Source organism: Natrix helvetica (genome assembly GCF_964273705.1).
Source record: "Natrix helvetica genome assembly, chromosome: 6".
Lineage (NCBI taxonomy): Eukaryota > Metazoa > Chordata > Lepidosauria > Squamata > Natricidae > Natrix > Natrix helvetica.
This window is the reverse complement of record NC_138553.1, coordinates 635,795-661,387: the sequence shown is the minus strand read 5'-3', so window position 1 is coordinate 661,387 and position 25,593 is coordinate 635,795. Positions and strand designations below refer to the sequence as shown.

General features: G+C 58.9%; 2 protein-coding genes across 7 annotated transcripts in view; one reads left to right on the top strand and one right to left on the bottom strand.

Annotated features, from left to right (window-relative positions):
• The window catches only part of LOC309394511 (nucleoside diphosphate kinase 6-like), a 435,625-nt gene that overhangs the window by 333,207 nt on the left and 76,825 nt on the right, over positions 1-25,593 (bottom strand). The gene's annotated exons all lie outside the window — the stretch shown is intronic.
• SHANK3 (SH3 and multiple ankyrin repeat domains 3) overlaps positions 1-25,593 on the top strand; it is a 241,380-nt gene that overhangs the window by 207,266 nt on the left and 8,521 nt on the right. For 2 of the 6 annotated variants that reach the window (XM_081957742.1, XM_081957743.1), the window contains exons 17-22: positions 478-613; positions 3,711-3,791; positions 5,719-5,742; positions 10,433-10,560; positions 11,419-11,512; positions 13,957-16,270. In XM_081957742.1, coding sequence (XP_081813868.1) covers positions 478-613; positions 3,711-3,791; positions 5,719-5,742; positions 10,433-10,560; positions 11,419-11,512; positions 13,957-16,270 — 2,777 coding nt within the window. Of the gene's footprint in view, positions 1-477; positions 614-3,710; positions 3,792-5,718; positions 5,743-10,432; positions 10,561-11,418; positions 11,513-13,956; positions 16,271-18,760; positions 18,815-22,852; positions 22,888-25,593 lie in introns of all 6 variants that reach the window. The other 4 variants (XM_081957746.1, XM_081957747.1, XM_081957744.1 and 1 more) reach the window with 4 other exon arrangements.

Below are 25,593 nucleotides of genomic sequence, written 5' to 3'. Positions count from 1 at the left end.
ACGAACTGAATATAAATACGTCATTATTTCAGCTCAGAGAAAACAAAAATTGTTCTCCATTGCTTGAATGGATGAATGGAATATTATAGTGCAATATTGAATCACTTCCTGCGATTTCTTGGAACGCTTGTTTGCAGGTTATTGGGGCCATTAAATATTCTTCGCTAAAGTGGATCTTTATGGTTTCAACAGCTGGAAACTGAAACAGAACTGTCTGAACTGGTTCTGAGCCGTAAGCCCAGCCCCATTGGGTTGCCCCCCCCCCTGAGAAGGCAGAGCTGGGGGGGGGAGGTCCTGGGGTGCTCTGGGGCGCCTGAGCAGCCTCTCGTGGGGGCAGCAGAGAGGAGCAGAGGCCTGGTGCTGCTTCTGCCTGTGCTGAGGGATACCTGTGGCCAGGTGTTGCCTGCAAAGGTGGGGGGATCCCAGGAGATGGGGCCAGCCCCTCCTCCTCTCATCCCTTCTCTCCTTGCCACACAGGTGAACGGAGTGAACGTGGTGAAGGTGGGGCACAAGCAGGTGGTCTCGCTCATCCGCCAGGGGGGAAACCACCTGGTGATGAAAGTGGTCTCGGTCAGCCGCAAGGCAGAGTCAGAAGACGTGGTTCGGAAGAAAGGTGAGTGCGGAGCAGACCCCCCCAGCCCACCCCCCACTCTCTTCGCTTCCAGCCTCCCTCCAGGCTCTCGGCTGCCCTCATGGGCTTGGAAGAGGGGGCTCCATGCCCCCTGCCCCCCGTGCTTTGCCCTCCCCAGCCTCCATTCTCTTCTCTTCTCCAGCCTGGTGGTCAGTTGTCCAGGCCTCTGTGCGGGAAGCAGAACCCTGGTGAAATATCGCCCACCAAGAGCTGGCCCCTAGCCCCATGGCCTGGCCCAAGGTAGACTCGGAGGGCCCGTTTGCTCAGGGGAGACGCCCGTGGGGCGGGAGCATGGCAACGGCAAAAATAGCAGCGGGGCTTAAGACTTAGCACATAGAGAGACGCTGCTTTACGTCACCCTCTGGGCAGTTTGCAGGGGCTGCGTTATTTGCATATTCCCCCCCACATCTGGATGCTCCTTGGAAGGTCCAGCCCTTCAGGATCGAACTCCGGGCTGTGGGCAGAGTTTGCCTGCAGTTCCTCATTTCAACCCTTGCGCCACCCAGTCAAGAGAGCGGGACCTTTCCACTCTGGCTGAGAGCTGACAAATGCTCCCTCGGCCCACGTTATCTCAGGCAGAAGAGCGACAGCAAAGCCCTTCTGTCCCTGATGAGGTTCCCTAGCTGGGTCATGAAACGTCTGCAAGGAAGCGACCAAGCCCCGAGAGCCCCATCGGAGGCATCCAGTGGCCATCTTGCACCCTTTGGCCTTTTTCCTTATGAAGAAGAAGAAGAAGAAGAAGCTTTCTGGAGCCCGCAGAGCTCAATGCAGCCCCTGAAGAGGAAGATGCTCTGGAGTCTCTCTGGGTGAACATAAAGGGGGCGGGAGGGGTGTCACTCTTTGCCGAGTGGGAATTGAAGGACCCCAAGAGGGCAGGAAGTGGCCCCGTGGCCCCTTTGCCCTCTGATGAAGGGTGGAAGTCACCTTCTTCCAATGATCAGATGCCACCTTCTTGCTGATGTCATTCTGGGCTTCCTCTATCTTCTCTCCTGCCATCCCTTCTTATCCTAAGAAACCTGGCAGAGGGCAGGATGAGGCCCAAGCGAGGCTTCCGGGTGCCTTCCTTTCTTCTCTTCTGGAAAATGCCCCCTTGTTAATTCTGCAAGCCCTTCAACACACACACACATCACTCCAGCTACAAGTCTGGACTCCTTCTGGAGGGGCACCTTCTCGCTCCCCGGCCCCTGGCCCAGCTCCTCAAGGGAGGAAAGCACCCCGCTCTCTTGCAGGGCTGGCCTAGGGGGCAAATGCTGGGGAGGGGGCTCATGCTCTGGTCCCAACTAGCATCATCAGTGGGTGGCTGGAAGGGAGTCTCTTTGTCGTCCCCTCAACCAGAAGCCCTTCCTGCTCCCCCTGCCCCACACCCAGGCAGGCAGAGGGACTCTGAGCTCAGCTCAGTCTGCGTTTCTGCCCTTGAAAGGCCCCTGAAACCTTTCACTGGGGGGGTGGGGGGGTGAAATTGCCTGGATTGCTGTAAACCCCAGAGAGGAAAGGAAAGGGAGGCGCTCCAAGGGAGGGGGAAACTGTTGTGGTAGCATTTTACCCCGGCTGCCCCGTCCCCAATTGCCAGAAAGTCAAAAGAGGCAGAATCCCCTTCCTCCATGTCTTCAGAGGGCAAAAGAGGAGCTGCAAAATAAGAGAGGAGAACCGTGTTAGAAGCAACTCAAAAATAGCCTCATTCAATGTTAGACAAAAGGAGGAAGTCACGAACATCTTGGAGCCTTGCATTACATACAAAAGCGAAGTGGACAGTCGTTCTTACCCAGTGCCAGCATCAGCTTTCAAAACCATGCAAAGGACGCCCACCGGGTTTTATTTCCGTGCTGATGCCAGGCGGTCAGACGGGCATCTTCAGCCTGTATCCCTGGAAGGTGGGCTGGAGGCTGAGAAGGGGTGTGGACCAAGGGCAGGGAATGGGGCGCCTGGGGGCAGGCCTTGGCCATGGGGTCTCCGTGCCAAGCAGGTCCTCGGAGGGCAAGGATGCCTCCCTCACCAGGAGTTTGGCTCTGCGCCATCCCTGATCAACCAGGAAGGGATTATTTGGGGAGCGGGCGCAAGAGGACGGGCACCGCGTGTGCCAGGAAGCTGCAGAAGGCATCTGGGCTCTTTCCAGCACCCTGAGGGGGGTTAGGTGGGGGCCCTTGGCCAGGAAAGGCAGCCACTGCCGGGGCCCTGGAGCCCCACTCTGGACAAGCTGGCAGAAAGGGGCTGCCTCCCTTGCAAGGGAGAGTCTCCTGCCTATTTTTATGGGTGTTGGGGGGAGCCATAGAGGCCTCCCCAGGAGGACGACCTAGGGCTGAAGCAAGCCCTGGGGAGGAGGGAGGGGATGGGGGGGGGGTCCCGTAGCAGAGGGAGGGAAGCAACAGCAGCCCCCCCATGGACGCAGTTGGGTGGCGGCTGAAGGCGGGGTGGGGAGGGTCGCGCAGGCTCCCGGCCGCGGCGCCTGGAGAGCCCCCGGGGGTCGCGGGCGGAGGCGGCTGAGCCGCCCCGATGGGCAGAGAGGCCCCCGCCCAGGCCGGAGCTCCCCAGCGCCCTTCTCTGCCGAGGCCCGCGCTCTCGCCGCTGCCCCGCGGGCTTCCCCGGCCGCCCCTCCCCGGCCTCCCCCGCGCGGGGTCTTTGCCGCAGGCGGCGCCGGAGAAGCGGCCGGGCTGGTTGCCATGGCAACGGGGAGCGTGGAGCCCGCATCGCTCGGGCGAAGAGACGAGCAGCCGCCAGGCAGAGGGAGGGCGCGCTCGGCGGAGCTACGGCCGGGGCAGGAGGGAGGGCCGGCCGGCGGGACCCCCAGCCCGCTGAGCCTCGGCCGGCCGGCAGAGGCAAACTGGCGCCCCGCCCGGCACCTCCTGAGCGGCGGCCCTGCCCTGCCCGTCCGGCGGCGGCGGGACGATGAAGAAGTTCGCCTCTACGCGCAGCCTGAACAAGATCCTGCAGCAGTGCGACTCCTCCTCGTCCCGCGAGTACGAGGAGATGCAGGCGGTGGAGAAGAAGCGGCCCCTCCACCTGCCCCTGGCCGCCCCGCGCAAGCTGCTGCTGCTGCTGCCGCTGGACAGGCGCTGCAAGACGGCCTCTCTCTTCCTTGCAGCCCCGCCGCCGCCCAAGAGGGCGCCCAGCACCACCCTCACCCTGCGCTCCAAGTCCATGACCGCCGAGCTGGAAGAGCTGGGTAAGTGCCCCCCCCCGCCACGCCCTTCCCCGCTTCTGCAAGGAGCCCCCCACCCCGCCTTCCTTCCTTCCCCGCCTGTGCCGGTCACGGTCCCTCACTGAGCGCCTCTATCCCCCCGGGGGGGGGGCTTCTATCCCTGCACAGCTGCCGCTCCTGCCTGGCAAAGGCTTGGCCGCCCTGGTTATCGCTCAGCGGCTCACCCCCACCCCCGCTGAGCTTGCATGCAGCCTCTGCCTTTGGGTCACCTGGAGCCCAGATGTCCCTGGCAATCCCTCCTCCTTGGGAGCTGTCTGGACCCACTCCCAGAATTCCTCTGTCAGGTGTTCCTGGCTGTGGAATTCTGGGAGTGGAAGTCCAGGCATCCTCAAGTTGGGTAACACCGGCTTGAGAGTCTCCTTTCCAGACCCTGCCCAGGTTTCCCAGCAGGATCGGGGCTCCTTCTGCCCAAAGTCCCTGTGGATCCCCTCCCCTGTTCTTGAGGGATGTTCCCCGAGAGAAGGGCAAGGCTGCTGGTGGAAAGGGGACCCCAAAGAACACCCCTTCCTGAGTGAAATCTACGTGTCCCAGGATAAGCGGGTTGCAGGATCCAATCGGTCACCCAGACCAGAGATTTGCTCTTCCAAGCTTTGGAGTCCAGCACAAATTTGAAAGCTTGGAAGATGATCTCTCTGATCCAGGGACAGACTCCACTTGGATCCTGCAACTCGTGCCGGAGTCACCCAGCATGCTTGAGGGAAACTTCCGGGAAGGGACACCCATCCACCTCTGACTTTTCCCCAGAGGGTGGGGGCACTCTGATCTCAGCCCCCCAAAGTCTTGCATTCTTGGATGGGCATCAGGCGAGGTTCCTGCAAAGGTTGACAGGGGTCTTAGGAGCTTTTCTTCACCGTTGGTTGGGCAGCAAAGGGGGCTTTGGAGAGCCACGGTCAGTTGCCTTGACCTCCTGCCCCTAGAGAGATCTTCTCCTGGAGAGCCCGGTTGAGGAGTCCTAGCTCTCCTTCAGCTCTGCCCAGTCCCCCAGTTGGGCCAGCTCCTTGTGGTCATCACCACCATCCCTGTTTGGGAAAACCTCCGGTGGCTCCGTCCCCCGTGGTCCTTTCGTTGAGCAGCCCGGATCCTGGAAGAGCCACTTGGGCCTTGAAAAGGCCCTAAAAGCCCCCCAGGTCCCTTGCCTCCTTCCTTCCCAGGATATTAGCCCAGTCGGGGACAGGCTGTCCTCTGGAAAGCAGGTGGGCTTCTCCAACAGGGGTGAAGATCACTGGTCACTAAGACCCCTGGATTGATCCCAGGCACCTCAGCAGCCCCCCTCTTGGTCCAGGACGCCTCTTACGGCAGCTGGCATCCTTCTTCATTTCCTGCCGTTTCCACTGACAGCAAAGTGCGTTGTGCAAGTGACGGGGGCAGGGGTGAGGCTGGACCCCTGACAGGCAATGGGGGGAGGAGGAGGAGGGGGGGGGTCTGGAAAGAGACTAAACGTTCCCCAGGGAGGCGTCCTGGTGCCCCATTCTCCAAGGCATCCCTTGAGACCCTCCCAGTGTCTTTACTGAGGTTCCTAGGTGGTCCCAGGCTCCTATTGGCTTGACTGCCCCCTCCCCAGTGGAGGAAGCGGGGATGAAGCCCAGGTTCCTTGGGGGCCACAGAGGGGGAGAAGAAGGAAAATAGGCAGGGGGGGGGCCAAGGGAAACTCAGAGGCCTCACTGCTGTGGGGGCGCACGCATGCCGGGCAAGGGGCTGGGAGGGGCACGAGGGCTGCCTTGTGGGGAAGGTGTCCAGGGCTGCATCCCAGAATGCTACCCCCCCACCCTGCCTGTGAGGAGACCCTCACCCCAGGCCCTGTCTCCTCTTGGCAGAGGCAGGGGGTGCAGCCCAGGGGAGGAAACCGTGCCATCTGCCACTGACGTCTTGTACTTTGTTTCTTGATTCCAAGCCTCGATGCGGAGGAGGAAAGGGGGTGAGTGCAACTCCCCATACTGGGGTCCCCTGGGTTCAGGCGGCCCCTCCCACTCAGCCACCCTCCCTCCCTCCCTCTCCACTGGGGAAGAAGGGGCTTCTACAACCTGCGCAAGGAGCGGGCCCTTGGCGGCTCTGTCCCCAGAGGCCCCTGCTGGAATGGTGACTTTGGCACACTTCCAGATGTTCCCCACATGTTCCGAGCCCTGACGGTGCCATGCAGGGACACCAGGAGCCCCTTCCCCCCTCTCTCTCTCCTTCCACATGGATGCAGTGGCTTGCGGCACTTAAAGGCTGGATATTAATTCCCAGAGAACTTCACATGCTTTTCAGGGGTCTATAAAAGACCGGAAGGTCACAGGTGGAGGGTCTCCACCCATGGGGTGAACCTCTCAAACATGGTGCCCTTAAGGCTGGGTGGACTTCAATTCCCAGAATTCTGGGAATTGAAGTCCACCAAGTTTAACGTTGCCAAGGTTGAGAAAAGCGCCTGCGATGAAGTGTCCTTCGGTTGTGTGTTTACTTTCTCTAGAGGTTCTTAAAAGAGGGAAGGGATTTCCAATCGCCATGCAGGGGTCTCACAAACGGACAGGAAAGGACTCTGGGGAAGGGTTTGGAAGCCCGGGGGAGCAGCTCCATGGGCGAAGAAAGCCCCAAGGGACCTTCTCCCAGCTGACCTGGGGGTTGGGAGGGGGAGACCAAGTGGCTCCCACTCTCTCCCGGCCTTTTACCTCCTTCTGACCAAGAGGGACAACTTGGCTATTTTGTGGGGACCGCCTGGAGATTCCTCCCAGTCCCGGAGACCAAATCGCCTGATGAGTGGTTAAGGGCATCCTTCATCCTTTATGCCGTCTTGGATAAATGTCTGTCCAGAATGCAGGCAGAATGGTGGCGGGAGTTGGGTGGCTCTAGATTAACAGAGAGAGAGAAGGACCTGGGCGTGCAGGATAGCAGCTCTGGGGGGCTTTCAGGGAGAAGTGGGGGTCCGAAGCACCAGGGGGCAGGACAAGAGCAACAGGTGGAAACTAATCAAGGAGAGAAGCAACCTGGAACTAAGCAGGAGTCTCCTGGCAGTGAGAATAATTAGTCAGTGGAACAACCTGCCTCCAGAGGTTGGGGGGGCTCCATCATAGGAGGCTTTTGAGAAGAGATGGGACAGCCATTTGTCTGAAATGGTGTAGGGTCTCCTGGTGAAGCAGGGGGTTGGACCAGAAGACCTCCAAGGCCCCTTCCAACTCTTCTGATATTCCTGTCAGTGAGAACAGTCGCTGGAGTGACTTGCCCCCAGAGGTTGGGAGGGCTCCATCACGGGAGATTGAGTAGGGACAATCCTACCTTGGATAGGGGATTGGACTAGAAGACCTCCAGGGTTTTTTCAGCTGTTGGAGTCTATGCTTCCCCTCCATTCACTAAAAGCAGCTTCCCTGATATGATATTTGCTGATAAGTGATGCCCACTTAACGCCCACTTGGACTTCGCCCACTTGGGCAGCTCCTGTTACGGCCCAGAGCCAAGGCCCCTGGCTGGTGCCGCTGCCCAGGGAGGGGCCAGACTACATTTGGGGTTGTAGCTATTCCTTCTCTCTTGTGTGGGGTGAAGTTGGATGGAGAATGGGTGCCAAGACCCTGTTGGTTCAAGAGGGCAGCTGTATGCTGACATAACGGTCAAGTTCAAGTTGGCATAGATGGGGCAGGTGATGGGGAGATGGTCCTTGAGGGATGGCCCATCAGGTTCCACCTAGGGGGCCCCTCGGCCATTGGTCAGTGCCACTTCTGAAGTGTGCCGGGACCAGAGGCCAAGGCCACCTCCGCTGCTGCTTGTTCTGCTGACTGGGACTGAGGATCAGCCCTGGCACTACTTTCTGATCAGGGGCAGCGCGAGGGAACCATGATCTGCTTGCAATGCAAGTAGGTCGTTTGCAGTCCAGCCGGTGGGAGCCTTTGCATGGGGGCCTGTGACTCGGCTCTCCAAACTAAGCCACGTTACGTCTTAGAGGTCGGGAAGCCAGCAATTGTGTTTTGTAAGACCAGGTTGAGAACTGAGTTATATGAGCCCAGCCGTTCGAGTCCAGGAGGCTTCCCCGAACCAGAGAGAGAGAGAGAGAGAGAGAGAGAGACCTTGCGGCTGCCTTTCAACAGGACGCCTCTCAGCGGCAGGACAGGGGTTTAGGGGGGGGGGTTGGGGCGCCCACGGATGCTTGCAGAGAGAGGACAGTCCCTGGCCTGGCAGAGCTCTTGAAGAGCGCCGAGCACCAGAGGCCTTGCAGGCTCTTCCTGAGCTGGAGAAAGGAGAGGACGCCGGGATGGAGGTGGACACAGACCATTCCGCAGGGACGTCTGTCCAGGCGTTTCCAGCAGGGGGTGGGGGGGATGGACGAGGGGAACAAGAGGGACGCTGGAGCTGGAGCAGCAAGGAGGAAAGGAGGATGCCCCAAAGCCTTCGTCCTGCAGAGTCTTCCCAAGAGGCTCTCCTGGCCTGGAGAGCTGGCAAAGGATCTGGCAGCCGGGAGAGGCGGGTGGATCCCGCAGGGCGGACAGGTCCCTCATGCAACAGCCCTCCTAGGAGAGAAGGAGAAGAAACCTTGGAGGCTACAAGGACCGGAGGAAAGTGCCCGGCAGTGAGAACAATCCCCCCCGGTGGAACGACTTGCCTCCAACACTGGAGGTTTCTAAGAAGAGAGTGGAATCGTATAGAGCTTCTTGCCTGAGCAGCAGGTTGGACTAGAAGACCTCCAAGGGCCCTTCCAACACTGTTATTCTGCAAAACGTGCCCCTCATTCACCCAAATAGTCCCACTCCAGACCGCTGCCCCAACAGCATTTCTCCAGTGGGTGGGATGCCTGCAAAGGGGCTGCTGGGCAGGGCAAGGGTGAAATGCCCCTTTACTCACATCCCGCTGATAAGACAACCCCCCACCCCCAGGAAGCCTGGCAATGCCCACAGCGGGCAGGGGAGAGGAGAAAGGTACAGAGTCCAAAGAGAGCCAGAATCACCCCAGAAATGCTGGTTGGGGGCCGTTGGGGAGGTTTCAGGGTGGGAGATCCAGTTCTAGAGGAGTCCTGCTCCCACCCACCCCACTGAAAGAGGGCAAATGTTTTGGGACCACCCATTCCGAGGGTTGCCTGTTCTCCAGGCTGCCTTCAGCAAGGCTTCAGGCTGGGCAGCAGCTCCTAATTGTACCAGCATCAGACAAGTTCATCCCCAGTTTGTCCAGGCCAACCTCTGGGTGGGGGTCAGCTTGCCGGGTGAGGGGCCTGCTCAGCTGAAGCCACCGGGCAGGAAGGAGGTGATGACCACTTGGCTTTGGGTAGCCGTCTGGCCTGAGGAGCCCCTGTCAGATAAAATCAGAGACAGGAGATTACGCCAAACGCCCCGTCCGGAAGAGAAGCCAGAAAACCTGTGAGGATCTTTGTGCTTTTCCCTGGAAGACCCCAAGGGGTGAAGGTTCCTGCAGCCATTCGGCTCCCCAGGAGGAACCGGCCTTCTGGGACAAAGCAATTGGTGCCAAGGCTTCTTGGGCTCTTCACAGCTTGTAGCCTGGATGCTTTTCACCCTGGCTTGTTTTCAACTTCCCTGCTTGAAAGATGATGGCTGAGTTGACGCTTCGTGTGGGCTGAAAACCAGGCGCTGCCCAAGACGGTTGGATCCCAGACAGGGAGTGAAGGTCAGAGCTGGCCAAAGGTCTCCTGCCCAGCCATGTCCAGGAATTGGAAGCCTTTCTTGGCCATTACAGCAAGGCGGATGACCGGAACCCAGAGCTCTGGGCCCAAGAGGCTTTGGCCGCCTAGGGGATTGTCATGGATTGAGTTTGTACAACCTACACTTAACCTCGTTAATGAATTAATTCAATTTTCTGTGTAAACCCACGGCAGGGAATCATGAATCCCCCAACACACTAAACCCCTTCAGCCACTGGACTCAACTCCCCCGGTTAAGTTATGTTGTGTGAAGAGAACCAGCCGGGGGGGGAGGGGGGGCAGCCCTGGGGATGGAATGGAGGGCAGAGAGCCTGATGGGGCCGTGAGGGGCTGCTCAGGGAGGAAGCCTCTTCAGTGGGTGGATCTTGCCCAGCAGAAGGCAAGGGCAAATAGGGAGGGGAGGAGGCCCAAAGGCTTGGAGGGGCACAGAAACCCTTCAGGAAGACAGGAAGAAAAGCATTTCAGGAACAGGAAGTCAGGATTCTCTTCTCTAACAAAACTTCTCTTTGTTCTGTTGAAACTGGGGGGGGGGCAGAATGGTGGCCCCTTTGTGACTTGTGGACTTCGACTCCCATGCTGGTTGAGGAATTCTGGGAATTGCTGCACAGGTCCATCGTTCCCCACCCTGTCTTAAGACGAAGTCCAAGGAATCTTCTGGGAAGGTGGAGAAGTTCTCCCTTCTGAGCCGCTTGGCCTCCTCCGGCTGCAAGGACGCTGGGGACCCTTCAGGTTTTGGGACCAGCCTAAGAGGCCCCTCGGCTGTTGGGAAGGTTTGGGGAGCTCCTGCCCTGCAGAGCCTTTGGGGGGAGGGCGTTGGTGCCCCCTCCATCTCTGAGGAGCTTTCAGGAGACACAGCGGCAGGGGCACCAGGTTCTCCTCCCGCTGCCAGGTTCCCGGGGCCTCCCGGGCACTCCCCACTCTGCAGGACAGCCCAGAGCCCACGGTGGGCGAGGGCCGGGTGGGCTAACTGCCTGTGGTGTGTCTGACTTTGCAGAGAAGCTGGACGAGATCTTGGCAGCGGCTGAGCCCTCGCTGAGAGCAGACCTGGTGGAGGCGGATTCCCGGGCAGCCACCGTGAAGCAGAGACCGACCAGCCGTCGCATCACCCCTGCAGAGATCAGTGTGAGAGGGCTGGGAGAGGGCTGGGCTGGAGGCTGCACCCGGGACGAAGGGGAGGAAGGCCTGCCCGGGCCAGCTGGGCCTAAACTCATTTCCTCTGCAGCCCCATGGTTGCCGGCCAAATGACCGCACAGCAGCAGCAGCAGCAGCAGCCCAATTGCAGCTGCAGACCCAAGTTGCTTTGTAGTCCTACCCAAACGTGACTCTTGCCCTCTTGCTTGTGGGCAGAAGTGGCACCTTTGTCCTGACCAGGAGGTCACTTGGAGGCTTCCAGGGTGGGGACGCCTGAGGCTGGCTGCCCTGAGCCCCTTGTGTGCTGCCCCCTTGCCATAACTGCCAGGACAAGGAGGCCCACCCTCCCCAAGGCCCCCTGGCTGAACCCAGCTGATGCCAGCAAGGCAGTCCTCGACTTACGACCACAATTGAGCCCAACATATCTGTTGCTAAGTGAGACAGTTGAGGGAGTTGTGCAACCTTTTTCCGACCTTTCCTGCCAGTGTTGTTAAGTGAACCCCTGCCGTTGTTAAGCTAGTCACAAGGTTGTTAAGTGAACCTTGCTTCCCCATGGACGTGGCTTGTCCAAAAGTTGCAAAGGGGGAGAAGGCGACCGTCGTAAGTACGTGCCAGTTGCCAAGCCCCTGAATTTGGATCAGGTGACCACAGGGAGGCTACAACGGTCATAGGTCACTCTTTTCAGTGCCTTTGTAACTTCCAACAGTCACTGAGTGAAGTGTTGTAAGTCGAGGACTGCCTGGGGGTGAGCGGCCCTTCCCTGCCCCCAGGCCAGTGTTGGGGGGAGGGGAGGGAGCAGGGGCTCCGGCCTGAGCAGGTGGGACTCGCCATGTCTCCTTTCTCTTCCAGTCCCTCTTCGAGCGCCAGGGGATGGCGACCCACACAGGGCCGGAGAAGCCCCACATCTCCCTCCGCAAAGGCCTCCCGCGGACCAAGTCTGTAGGTAGGTGGGATCTTCTCTGGCTCGCCCAGGCCAGCTCCAGGCGGCCCCTCTGGACCTCCAGCAGCAAAGCCTCAGGTCAGCCGCCCAGAGAGCCAAGAAGGCGGCTGGGATGGATGCCCCACCCTGGTTAGAATCCACAACCTTTCAAAGGGGAGGGGGCTAGGGTTCCTCTCGGGCAGGAGTCCCCAAACTGGGTCGCTTTGAGGCTTGTGGACCTCAATGCCCAGAATACCTCCGGGAGAAATTCTGAGAATTAAAATCCACAAGTCTTGAAGGGGCCCAATCTGGAGACTCCTGCCTTAGAGGAAGCAACGGGAGGCCCCTGAGAGGCTGACCTGGGTGGCTGGGGGGGGGTCCCTGAGCTGCTCACCCCTAGAGGAGCCAGGCGGTCTCGGTTCCGCTGCTCCCCAAGCTACAGAGGAAGGCAAAGAAGCGCAACCCCCCATGGCAGAGTTCACCTTGGCACGGCTGCCTGGCGGTTGCCCCTGGAGGGAGCTGGCTCCTGGGGAAGCCGTGCCTGGTGGTGGCACCCAGGTGAGCTGCTTGTCCCCGGGAGATCAGCCCGAGTTGCAGGTACTGCTGTGGACCCATCAGATTCCCTGATTGGGAACTCAAGACGTCTTTTCTGATTGACAGTCGCGGCTGTTGCCACCTGATCCCGTTCAGTCTCCTTTGGCTCTTCTTCAAACAAACCAGGCTCTGAGTCCCAGGTGTGGGACCACGTTAAGAGGATCCTGTGACTCTGAGCCAGATCCCAGGGATCCCTTCAAGCGGGAAGGTGATCCCAGGGATCCAGCTTGTGTGGCGGCTCTTCACGGAGCTGATTGGAGAGGAAGCCTCCAGCAGAACGAATTGGGGGGGGGGGGGGAATACCAGAGTTTCAAGCAGTGCAAGGGGGAAAATCCTGCTGGAGCTGAAAATAATTCAGGGCTCTGAAGGGGTTTCAGCAGGTGGAGAAGGGGCAGGGGCAGAATTCCAGCTGGACACAGAGCAGAAGAGGAAGTGGAGGGGGGCAGGCAGAGCCATGGGGAGCCCATGGGGCTTCTGGTGACAGCTCCAGGGGCTGCTGCTGCTCCGCCATCTGCCAGCCCTCAGAGCAATGTTGCAGGGCGTCTCCCCTCCAGGAGGGATGCCAGTCAGCCTCCCTGCTTGTGGGAAAATATTCTGGGCACAGCAACAGCTGACAGACGGCAGGGGTTCACAGCCCGGAAGCTCCCAAGCAGGGGGGTGGAAACTCGTCGGGGCAAAACAGCCATGCAGGAATGCATCCCTGGTGGCATTGATCCAGGTGAGGCCAGGATTGGACCCTCCATGGGATGCTAAGGGAAGACCGTGTGGGGTGAAGGAAGAGGGTCTTCATTGTCCAGCAGAGGAATATGCAGAACTGGTGCCGTTGCCCTTTGAATCTTGGGCCCAAGGATTGTGCTGGCCGTATTGCAGGGGTCTGCAAACTTTGCAACTTTTGAGGGGTCTGAACTTCAACTCCCAGAGCTCCTCAGCCAGCATGGCTGGCGAATTCCAGGAGTTGAAGGCCACAAGTCTTAAAGTTGCTAAGTTTGGAGACCCCTGGTATAAAAGGACTGTGTTGCCTGTGGCCAATCGCCCCTGGGCTCCGGATGGGGCCCTGGCATCACCTCTGCCCCACAGGGCCCTGTCTGGAGGTGGCCATCAGTAGGACGGGCTGCCCCATAGATTCACCCACCTGTTACTGCTCTGCTTCCTCCCTCCGAAGCCTTCCCAGAATCCTCCCCCAGGACCCCCTCGCTTCCAGCAGGGTCTTCGCAGACCCATAAGATTCTCCTTTTCCATCTGTTCCTTCCCTTTTTCCTTCTGCTTGGCTTTTCTTTTGATCTTCTGGTAGCTCAGGTGGGGGCCCAGCGTGGAATGTAGCCCCAATTCCCAGATCCTTCAGTGGGAGGAACCGAACCCTCCCCTGCAGCCCCCTCCCCATGACCCTCGTTTCATGGCTGCAGACACAGGCGCCTCCTTTCAATGGACACACCGGGGGCTTCACGACAGAGTTTCCGACATACAACCACTTGTTTAGTGACTACAGCAGCATTGAAAAAAGCGATTTATGACCGTTTTTCACACTTACGACCATTGCAGCATCCCCATGATCACGATTAAAAGTTGGACACTTGCAACTGACTCATATTTATGACGGTCGCAGTGTCCGGGGGCCACGTGATCCCTGCTTGCTACCGTCTGGCAAGTAAAGTCAGTGGGGAAGCCAGATTCACTTAACGGCCGTGGGACTTGACTTAACCGCAGTGATTCACTTAACAACTGTGGCAAAAAAGCTTGTAAAGCTGCCACCGGGTGTCCCAAGCGATGCCTCGGTTGCAGCCTCTGTAGTCTTCCTTCCTGGCCAGTCGAAGGGAGAGAAGCACCAGTTTTCCTCCCAAAAGAGCTGCAACTTTTCCCCTTTTGCTGTTTTTTAGGCGAAGATGAAAAATTTGCGGCTTCCCTCCTGGATGGAAAGTTTCCCCGGAGCACGTCGATGCAGGACACTGTCCGAGAGGGCCACGGCATCCCTCCCCCGCCACAAACCGCTCCCCCCCCACCCCCCACCCCCTACTACTTCGACACCGCCCCGCCCCCCACCTTCTCCCCACCCCCGCCCCCTGGGAGGGTCTACGACACCGTCCGCTCCAGCTTCAAGCCGGGCCTGGAGGCCAAGCTGCACGGGCTGCCGCCAGTCATCAGCGCGGCCGAGATGTACGACCAGGCCAGGGCCGGCATCCCTTACCCCGAGCGGCAGAAGCGGGCGCGCTCCATGATCATCCTGCAAGACTCCTCCCACATCCCTGTGGAGCCCACCGACATCCCCCGGCCAGGCCCCTCGGCCACCCCGCCGGAGAAGCTGAAGCGGAAGGGGCGCGGGGCGGACAACCCCTACGCCAACATGGGCCAGTTCAACGTCAGCCTCTTCGCCCCCACCAAGCCCCAGCGCAAGAAGAGCCCCCTGGTCAAGCAGCTGCAGGTGGAGGATGCGCAGGAGCGGGCGGCACTCTCCGTGGCTGGGGGCTTCCCCCGGGAGCCCTCCCCCACCCGGCGGGGCCACCGCCTGAGCGGGATGGAGTTCACCTCCCAGCAAGTGGAGACCGCCAGCCTACCCTTTGCCACGGCGGTCGCGGGGGCCATGAAGGAGCGAGACCGGCGCCTTGACGAGAAGCGGAAATCCACTGTCTTCCTTTCCGTGGGGGCCATAGAGGGGAGCCCCCCCACCATCGACATGCCATCGCTGCAACAATCCCGGTCCATCGACGAGCGTCTGCTGGGCAGCCGGGATGTCCTGCTGCCTTCTCCCGTCTCCGCTCTAAAGCCATTCCTCAGCAGCCCCTCCTCGACCTTCATCCACCCCCTGACGGGGAAGCCCCTCGACCCCAACTCCCCCCTGGCGCTGGCGCTGGCCGCAAGAGAGAGAGCCCTCTCCACCCAGGTCTCCTCCCGAGTGGCCACCCCCATCCACAGCCCTGACTCCGACCGGGCGGCCCCCTTGTTTGTGGACATCCAAACCAAAGAGCAAGAGAGGGGGGAGCTGGAAGGCCGGGGGTCTCCCGCCTATTCTCCAGGGTCCAAGGCGCCTACACCCAGCTCTCTGACCCCTACCCAGAGCCCCTGGGGGATGCCCGGAAGTGTGAGGAAGGAGGGCGAGGCACGGACCGAGACCCCGGTGAAGGAGGTGGAGGAGAAGAAGGTGGAGGAGAAGAAAGCCATGATCCTCAGCATCATGGACACCTCGCAGCAGAAGACGGCTGGCCTCATCATGGTGCACGCCACAAGCAACGGCCAGGACCTGGGCTTCGACATGAAGGAGGAGAAGACCCCTGTCCCAGAGGGGGGCCCAGAGCCGGGGGAGGTGTCCATGATGGAGGCCCAGCCCAGTCCCGTGGGGAAGGCACCCGTCAGCCCAGCCTTGGACAAGACGCTCGGACAAGGGAGCTCGGAGGAGGACGTGGAGACGTACACGGTCACTCTGCCCCCCGCGCAGCTCTCCTCCAGCGACGAGGAGACCAGGGAGGAGCTGGCGAAGATTGGCCTGGTGCCGCCGCCCGACGAGTTTGCAAACGGGGTACTGGTCACCACTGCTGGCACACCTCTCAGCCAACTGGCTGCTCCAGCCATCGCCCCGCCATCCGTGCCAGCGGCAGCGGCCCTGCCTTCTACCACTGGTGGAACACCCTCAGGGAAGCCCTCTGATGCCACCACCGCCCCCGAGTCTGCCGCAGACTCCGGGGTGGAAGAGGTGGACACCAGAAGTTCAAGTGACCATCACCTGGAGACCACAAGCACCATCTCCACCGTCTCCAGCATGTCCACACTGTCCTCCGAGAGCGGGGAGCCCACTGACACCTACACCTCCTTCGCGGATGGGCACACTTTTGTATTCGAGAAGCCGCCAGTGCCTCCAAAGCCGAAACTCAAGTCCCAGACAAGCAAGGGGCCGGTAACCTTCAGGGACCCACTTTTGAAGCAGTCCTCGGACAGCGAGCTCATCTCCCAGCAACACACGGCCCTCCTGGCTTCCGCCAGCGTCGGCCGGCCACGCTACCTCTTCCAGCGAAGGTCCAAGCTGTGGGGGGACCCCCTGGACAGCAGGCCCCTCCACGGGCCGGAAGACGACAAGCCAACTGTGATCAGCGAGCTCAGCTCCCGCCTGCAGCAGCTCAACAAGGACACCCGCTCCCTGGGGGAGGAGCCTGCCGGGGGCCTCATTGACCCTGGAAAGAAGACCCCTGTGGTGGCAGCACGGTAAGAGCCCCTCCCCACGCCCAGCCGGACCCAGAGGGTGCTGCAGGCGGCCTCCCCTTCCCCAGCGCCCCTCCCTCTACCTGGGCCCTGATTCAGCAAGGCTCCCGCCTTCCAGAGGGGGGGGGCAGAATGGCCGTTTAGGATTTGTCCCCATTTAGATTCAGGGGGCGGATTTGGAAAGAATGCTAAGCCCCCTCCCATTGGTCCATTCCCTCTTTCTCCTACACACACACACACACACACCAGCTTTGCGGTTCCAGGTTTGATTTGAGTTCTGGTCTTTGTACCCAAGACTTCTACAACAGGCAGAGGCTTCATCCTTACACACAACACACACACACACACACACACACACACACACCCTCTGTAAAACACACAGGTGCCCTTCCCTTTCCCCTAATGTTCCATGGGAGCTGAGCCCCCCCCTTTACCCTCCCCCCCCCGTGAGGCTGGGTCCCTGGCAGAGGAGTGAAGGCAGCCCCTCCTCCTCCTCCTCCTCCTCCTCCTCTGGCTGAAGGAGCCTCCCAGCTCTCAGCTGCCGCCCTGCCCTCCTCTTCTCCCTGCAGCTGTGGGTGGCCTCTGCCTGCCTCTGAGGCACACAGGGGGCCCTGGGCTTCCTAGCTACAGGCAGTCCTCAACTGACAAGAGTTCGCTTTGTGACCATTCAAGGTGACTTGCGACCGTTTTTCCCAGGCACAAGCGTTGCGGCCTCCCCGGGGGGGGTCACGCAATCAGAATCCAGGCGCTTGGCAATTGACGCTTAGTTATGATGGCTTTAGTGCCCAGGGGTCATGCGATCCTCTTTTGTGACCTTCCGCAGACTCACTTAACAACGGTGGCAAGAAAGGTCGTAAAATGGGGCAAAATTCACTTAACAGAAATGTTGGGCTTCTCCCGTTGTAAATCAAGGACTACCCATATTTGGCAAAGTGGATGTGGGTGAAGGAGCCCCGTCAGCCTAAGGCCTAAGCCAGCTGGGAGGGAGGCCTTCCCGGCTTCCCCCTCGGCCCCTGCTGGGCCGGCAGCCGTCCCGAAGGGGCCTTGTGGGCCGAAGGGGAGTGGGTCATCTTGAGGAAGGGGAGGGGCCTGCACAGACACACGTCCCCCAGTGGAAGGAAGGGGCCCCCATTCATGGACCCCCGAAGAGGAAAAGGGTGCCAGGCAAGGAAGCAGCAGGAATGGCAGCTGGGCTCCCTGGGCCACTGCCTCATTCAGAGATGTGGAATAGCAGCATTACAAGATTGGGAGGGACCTCAGAGGTCCTCTAGTCCAACCCCCTGCTCCCGCTGGCTGGGGAATTCTGGGCGTTGAAGTCTTAAAATTGCCCAGGTTGGAGACCCCTGCCCTGCATCCTTCTGGATAAACCGCCTGTCCGGTCTCCTTTTAAAACCCTCCAGTGACGGAGCCCCCACAAGCTCTGGTCACACACACACACACACACACACACACACATTCGGTCATTATAACAGTTACCCCAGATCTCTTCTCTGAGAGTAACCACAGAATCCAGTGGATCCCTTGCCCAAATAGGATGCTATTTTACGTCTTTCCTTCAGTCCGTATCATTTTGGGCAGATGTTGCGTTCCATTTGCCAAGCCCCCCCCCCCCCTCCTCCGGTGCCTCAGTGGAATTTTTCCTATTCTGAATAACTTGGATCAGGAACCCCCACCTCCCACAACAAACGGATCCCTCTTCCCCCTCCCCTCCTTTGGCCAAGATCCCTCTGCAAACTCTTTTAGTGACCAGCATATTTCTTCCCCAAATGCTTCAGGCAATGCAAATAACATGCCACAATTTCCTTCTTCAGAAGCCATTTCTAGCTTGAGCCTCCTTTGGCCCCTTGGGGGTTTAGGACCCCAAACCGTCTACCCCAGCCGCAGCAATTCCTCTGAGGGGTCTCCCAACCTCAGGGGCAGCTGGAGTCAGAATCCAGTAGAGATTAGAGCCAGGGGGAAGATGGGCTGTTGAACCCCACTGCGAGGGGGCAGAACCGATCCCGGACACCCGAAGAGGAAACCCTCTGGGACTCTTGCATGGGGAGGTTTGGCCACCGTAGCTCAACCTTGGAGAGTTCTAGGAGGAGATGGGGGGCCTCTCAGGACCCTTCCCATTTTCCCCAGAACGGAAAGGACACCTGAGACCCCGGCTGCACTGCCCAGAACAGGGGTGGGCAACTACGGCCCCCTTTACCCACCCTTGGAGGTCAACTCCCAGAATTCCTCAGCCCAGTTGGCTGAGCGAATCAACGTCCAGAAGTCTTAAAGCTGCCGAGATTGGACAGCCCAGAGTTCCACCTGAGTTCAAGTTGGTTCCCCTCCCCCAGTAGCCATGTACCCCGAAGCAGCCGGTCTCTGGTGGGGAGGGAGGGGAGGGGGGCAGGGGAGGGGGCAGGGGGAAACAGAAGGGAGAAGAGGAGGAAGGAGAGGAGAAGAGAAAGGATATGATTAGTTTGTCTTTCCAAAACCCACCATTGCTTTGTATTCTTACAGATCTGACAAAGACCCCGAAGAGAATTAAACCATTTAAGCCTTTTAGCCTCTAGGGTAATCCTTCCTCTTTCTCTCTGTCCTGGCTAAATAATTCTCAGCTGAAACGTGTGATGTCCTGCTCTGAGCTTCCAACTAAGGCAATTAACACCTTACCAACTTCCTTGTAGGCTTTGTGGCCACCGTCTTACACCCCCCACCCCCACCCCCAGGTCTGGTGGTCCCAAAGGTGGGCAAATGGAGGGCAAAGGCAGCTTCTTCTCTGCCTGTTGGAAGCCGGCCTGGAGGAGGGTCTCCCGGCATCAGGAAAGGGGCTTTGGCCCCAGGGCTCAGCAGGAGACACTCCGGCAGCACTAAGTTCCTTGCTCTCTCGGGCTGCCTGGGGCGTTTGTGGGTCAAGTGCAGCAGCCCCCACTCTTGGCCCCTGGAGGACTTCAGCTCCCGGAATTCCCCAGGCAGAAGAGGCTTCTGGGAGTTGAAGTCCACTCGCCTTCAAGCGGCCATGTTTGGAGAAGCCGGGTCTGGGGTGCTGAGCGCAGATTCGCCCTGTGCATCGGATCCTTTGGCAGGGAGCCTCTTCCTTCATCCCTGCGAGAGAGGCGTGAAATTATCCAGACCTGATTTCCCTGCCAGACCCATCATTCTTCTGCAAGGTCACTGCACAACCATTAACCATCTCACACACACACACACACACACAACCTCTCTAAGAATGAAAGAGTAGGATGAGCGGAGGGGAGAAACGCTTCTCTCACGTGCCACGAGGCCCACGTTCACAGAGTGGGGAGGGAACCTAGAGGTCATCTTGCCCAACCCTCTGCCTGAGCATAAACTACACAGCTAGGTGGGCTCCAGGGGAGATCCGGTGGTCTTCCTTGGGATGAGGCAACTTCTGGTATCCAAAGATCTCATTGATGCTCACTGCAGTTGGGCTTCGAATTTGACCTGCTTGTGACTTTCCAGGCCCATCTAAAGAATGCATAGCCCCCCTGTGGGCTTCAAGGGGAGTCTTTCCCAGGCCATAAACCCATTTGGGGGTCACCTTGTCCCGCTGATCTTCTCCAGCCTCCTGGGTGGGACTCACTGAATCCCCCTAAACTCCCCCCTCCCCCGTTCCTGGCAGGCAGGGCGAAAGAAGATTGAGCCCCAGAGCTGGTGGAAGGAGGGAGCCGTAGTATTGACCGGTGAGGCAGGGGCCCATACCCTCAAGGCCAACTTTGCTGGTGCTGCCCTCTTCATCCTTGGCATGGAGTTTATCTCTCCATGGTTTTCATGCCATAGATGCCTCTGGCGGGGCCCAGGAACACCGCCTGCAAAACCAATCCCAAAACAAGGAGCACTGGTGGCCCAGTGGTTAGAGCGCAGCATTGCATGCTGACTCTGCCCACCGCCAGCAGTTCAATCCTTACCGGCTCAAGGTTGACTCAGCCTTCCATCCTTCCCAGGACCCAGATTATTAGGGGCAAGAGGCTGATATTGTATAAACCACTTAGAGAGGGCTGTAGAGCACCGTGTAAGTCTTAAATGCTATGGCGATCTCTGCCTCGCTCCCCACTCGGAGGAATTCATATTCTCCAGGAAAACTGGCTTTTACAGAGAGTGCGCACTGCCTACAAGGATACAGGGGTAAGAGGGCCATTGTTGGTCACAAGTCATGGCATGTGTTTTATGGCCGGTCGGTCGCTGGCAGACTCACTCCACCCATTTGCTAACCCCTTACTAATCCTGGCTTGCTCACCCCACTGGGGAGACTCACCCTGGCTCCTGCATGCTCACACAGGGGGTGGGGGAGCAGGCAAAGAGAGGCGGCTGCCATGCCTTCTGGGGCCCAGAGAGATGGTTCCAGGTATGGAAGAAGGAGGAGTCAGCCATGTTTCCTTCTGCGCCACTCCAGCACGGAAAGCCAGAAGCGAAGGAGAACAGTGAGGGGAGGGGGCGTTCGAGAGAAATGCCACTTGAGCTGGCAATAATGCAAAGCAATTTGTTGATTCAACTTTGGCCCTGAGCCCGGCTTGGCATCGGATCTCTTTGGAATAATTCCAGACCAAGATTCAGAGATCTGGCATAATGTCCTCGCTTAGCAACCCTTGGTGATCGTCTTAACGACAGCAACCGGAACTGCCAGAATTACCATCATTAAGCAGCATGGTCACGTGACATCATGCTTTAGGATCCCATTGCTTAACGATGGCAATTCCAATCCTGGTCGCTATTGTTAACGAAGGACTGCCTGTGTAATATTATAGGAGCAAGATATTCCTGAAATAACTGCCAAGGCCCAACTCTGATCAGAATCCTCACTTCCTGATAAAGTTTTCTGCTCTACCCGACGGGACTGGCAGTTTTCCTTGATTTCTGGTGCCACCGTCCTCACTGAATTACAACGCAAAAGGATGTGCATTCAATTTTGCAGCTATTAAGATTGTTGGCTGAGCAGAGACAAAAATAGCCAGAGTAAACATTGACGCCTGGGAAATAGGCCGCTTGGCAGTCAACAGGAGTGCTGATCTACCAGCGGCTTATGGGGTACTTAGGAACTGAGGGCATGGGGGTGGGGGTGGGCACAAGGAAACAATATCCACTAAAGCTGGCCTGTTGGTGGGCCACATTGCCTGCCTGGTCCTCTTGTCTTCACCGCTGGTCGAGGGAGCCCAGAGACCAGGCTGGGCTCAGAGGGATTTCCTGAAGAGCACATGGAGCGGAGGGTTTCCTTCAGGGCTGAAATGATACCGGTTCTGATAGCTTCACTAGAACTGGTAGCAAAAAAAGTGACTAGGTAGGGGAAAAAGCTTTAAAAAGTGGGGGGAAAACCAGTTCCGATGATTGCACAGATCAGCCGTGAGCTGCACAATCATCGGCAACTCCCCCCCACACACACACACACACACACACGCACACTTTCCAAAGCCTTTTTTCCCTGCCAGTTCAGGCGAATGGGCAGGGGGAAATGCTTTAAAAAGTTGGCCAAGCCTATCCAATCACATGACCCCCAACCAAACCACCAAAGAACCAGTGGCGGGGAAAAAATTGGATTCCACCAGGGGTTTCCTTGTGGATGTCCGCCTGGATTAATCTGGGAGGCAAAGGGATTTCTGGAGCTAGTCGTCCACTTGGGAGGATTCCCAGTTTGCCAGCGGTTGGCAGGAGATCAGGGACCTTTGGGGCAGTTCAAGAAGCTGGGCCAGGGGGCTTGCAGAGGAGGGTCTCCCCCAGGAAGGATCAGGAAGAGCCCCCGAGCATCTCCTCCCCCCAGTTCTGCTGCAATTTTTTCCTGTTTGCATTTCTCCTCGTGGCTGCCCTCAGAAACGCCTGCATATTTATCTACTCTCTAGAGCATTTTCACATCACCCGGGTGATTGTAGCAAATCACTCGGAGGTTACGCACGGCCTTCTGTAGGGCCCAAGGCTACCCCCAGGCTCTTTGGGCTGGGACTCCCGGGCAGCAGCGGAGAGCTCCGAACGTATCCCGGGGGGGGGGTCTTTCCTTTTGCTCCGAGAGCCGCCTCTCGTGGGCACACAGGCTGCCCGGTTCCAACCACCAACCTGGCAAAGCGGGATCAGCCATCTTGCCTCCTTGGCCCCTTCTTGGGGAGCTCAGCAGGAACCACAGAGGAGAAGGGCACAGTGCTCTCCTCGGGACCTGCTGCCCACAAGGCCCCTTCCTTCCTTCCTTCCTTCCCTCCCTCCCTCCCTCGGCTGCCCTCCCCTCCGCCCGGAGCTTCCCCGTGGCTTCATGTCAGGCTTTGGCTGTTGAACATCTGTGGTTGTGAACATCTACTTCATGGAATGGGACGCGGGCTGTTGAGGTGGCCTGAGAAGGCAGACGGGGCCCCTGCTTGTCTCCCGGCCGGGTGGAGAGGGCTGGGGAAGGGAGGGGGTCCCTGCAGGTCAGCCCAGCTCCTCCACCCTTCTCCCTCCCCTGCCCCGGCCAGCAGGAGGGGGCTCCCAGGAGCGGCAGGGGCCCCGAAGGAGGAGCTTCCGGCCGGCTCTGCTGCTGCTTGGCGGGTGGTTGCCGGTGCCTTGGACAGATGCTAACCTCTTTCTCATTGCTCTCTTCCTGCTCTCCCATCTGCATGTCTCGGCTGCTCTGTCTAGCACCGCCTCAGGCCTCAGGAGGGGGGGCGAGTTGTGTAAGTGAGCATGCTCATCTCATAGCAACCCCACGTCAGTCCTCCCCCCCCTCCCTCCAGCCCCCCCTCCTCCTCCTGCTTGCTGTGTGTGCTGGGGCTTGCAGGGAGGGGGAGGGGGAGGGCAGGGCCTGCAGGGCTGTGTGGCTGTGTCTCTCCCCAGCCCCTCCCCCCCAACCCAGCATGTCGGTATCTGTCTGGTGATGTTCTGTGGCCTGGAATCCCAGGAGGAAGTGCCCGTCTGCAGTCGGATGCCAAGGGGGCCTTGGGGTCTGGGGAAGCCGGGGCTGGCTTCAAGAAGCACCGGGGGGGGGGGGTAGGGGTGCCCGCCTGCAGGCTCCACTGGTAGGGACAGGCCCATCCCCCAGGGTACAGATGGGCCCAGATAGGAAGCCCGGAAAGGGGGCGCTGCCGTTCCTTCGGAAGCTGAGGTCCAAAGTATTTTTGGGGAAGGGTGGCCAGTTTCTGCAGCCCTGCGCAAGACCCATCACTGTTCTCTCCCCAAGGAGGAGCCCCAAGACCCCTGATCCCAGGAGGTGCCTCCCCCACTGCCTTGGGGGACTCTGATGTCCTCCTCCGGAATCTGGGCAGCCCCTGAGCCTCTGCTTCCTCTGCAGGTCAGGCTGGCAGAGGGTCTTATCAGCCTGGATGGTCCATCCCGTTTTCCCACCCAGGTCCTCAGGTGGGCCTGTTCATCACTGCCCTCTAGGAGGCTCCTCCCTCGGCCCATGAGCCTCCACTGGCTAAGCCTTCCCAGGTGGGCAACCTCCCCCCCCCCCCAGACCTTGTTCATGCATTCTGAGCCTGAGCTTTGTCTCCTGGTGGGATCCTGGAAGGAGGTTTCCTCTCCACCTGGGAGTGGAGCCGGGCTTGGCCTGAGCTTCGGCTGTATCTTCTCACATGCTGCTGCTTTCATCTTGTGATGGGAAGAAGTTTTGGTCTTGGGGAAAAGAGCCAAGGGAGATGCACAAATCAGACAGATCCAGACCTTCTCATGTAGAATCCCAGGCCTGGAAGGGACCTTGGGGGGGGGGGGTGTCTTCCAATCCAGCCCCCTACAAACAGCTGTCAGATCTTGTCTTGAAAACCTTGGGGGGAAACTGGCATTTTTCTTGAACGTTATCGAGCAGCGATTTGAGCTCCTGGCAGCCGCAATGCTTGGCCTGGTCTCTCTTTGTAAAGCATGGCCCACCTTGTGTGGGAGGGTATTTCTGCCCCCCTCCTTATCTTCTGAATCTCTCCCGAGCTGAGCACCTCCAAAAAGGCTCCCTTACCTGTTGCCTGGTGTCCACATGGGAGATTCAGCCGCCGAAGGGGCTCCCCCCCCCCCTTTGCCTCCTTGTGGCTGATGTCCTCGGCCTCTGGGGAGAGAAACGCAGTTCAGGATTCAGCAGGATCCCTTTCCTAAAAACTCTGCCCGGTCTATTCTTCCTCCTACAGCAGAATATCCATTTGGCCCCCCAAGGACACGTGGGGAATGTTCAAAGCAACACTGCATTATGGATTCTCAAGTAATTTTGTCCGTGTGGCAACGTGAAGCAAATTATTTACTCTTATTGAGTATTTTAAGTGAAATTAAAAAGTGCCTACTGTGGCCAGAGGGGGCGCATTTCCTCTAGAAAAAGCCAGCTGGGAAGACTTTGGTCAAAGAATAGCTTCCCATTCAGTGTTGACCAGTTTGGGACCCGGGGAGGGGAGACTTCCCGGACTGAGTTCTCACCCTGCCCTGCATCCAAAGGCCGCCTTTCTCATCGTCTCCGGTCTGACCCTCAACGGAGAGAGGGGTCTTCCAAAGAGACCCCTCTGCTGCTTTAGTTTCCGGACGTTTCATCACCCAGCTAGGTAACATCCTCAGTGGGACTTTGGTCTTATTTGGGGTCTCTTCTGCTTTCATGGGTCTTAGGGGGTCAGTCGGTCACATGACCCACCGGTCACAGAGGGCTGTTTGACTTATGGCGGAGATCTGCCTTCCGTTTGGCTCCTTCCAGATCGCTGGGATTTTCCCACGTTACAAAGCTGTCGGGAGGATTGTGATCCCGGGGAGGAATTCTGCCAAGCTCCCCCCCCCTCCCTCCCTGCCAAGGCCAAAAATCCCTTGGGAGTGAGCAGGTCGGAAGGAGCCCTTGTAGGAGCCCCCCAACGCTTTCCATTTGGGCTCCTCTCCTTTCTACCTGATTAGCCAAACCGCAGACATAGCCAGGATTACCAGGGCTTTTCTCCTTCAGCCACTGAGCCATTGAGCCTGCTGGGCATGGCCTTTGCCACCAAGTGGGCTGCCGGGAGCGCCTCTGCCTGGCCAACTCAGAAGGGCTAATTCTGCAGATCAGTCCTCAGCGTGTGGTCAGTGGCTCCCTGTCCTTAGTAACGAAAGGCCCAAGCACGGACTGAAGGAAGCTTTTGTAAAAAGCGGACCCAACTCTGCTCCAAGCCACCCTCTGCGCTGCATCCCAAGTCCAGGGCCTGGTCCCCTTGTCTGTGCTCTCCCACCTGAGAGAAGCCCTCCGTGCCTGCTGAAGAACGAAGAGCCATCCTGCCCATCTTCCTTGAAGGAGGCCTCCTTCGCTCTTTCCTGGACCTGGGCCATTCTTCATTGTCCATCCAGTGAATCCCTTCTCGGGCCTTGGCCAGAGCTGCCAGCTGCTGGCAGGCCCTGAAATGTCTGCCAATGCCACTGCCAGCTGAGGAGCTTTTCCTCTTGAAGGTATCTGG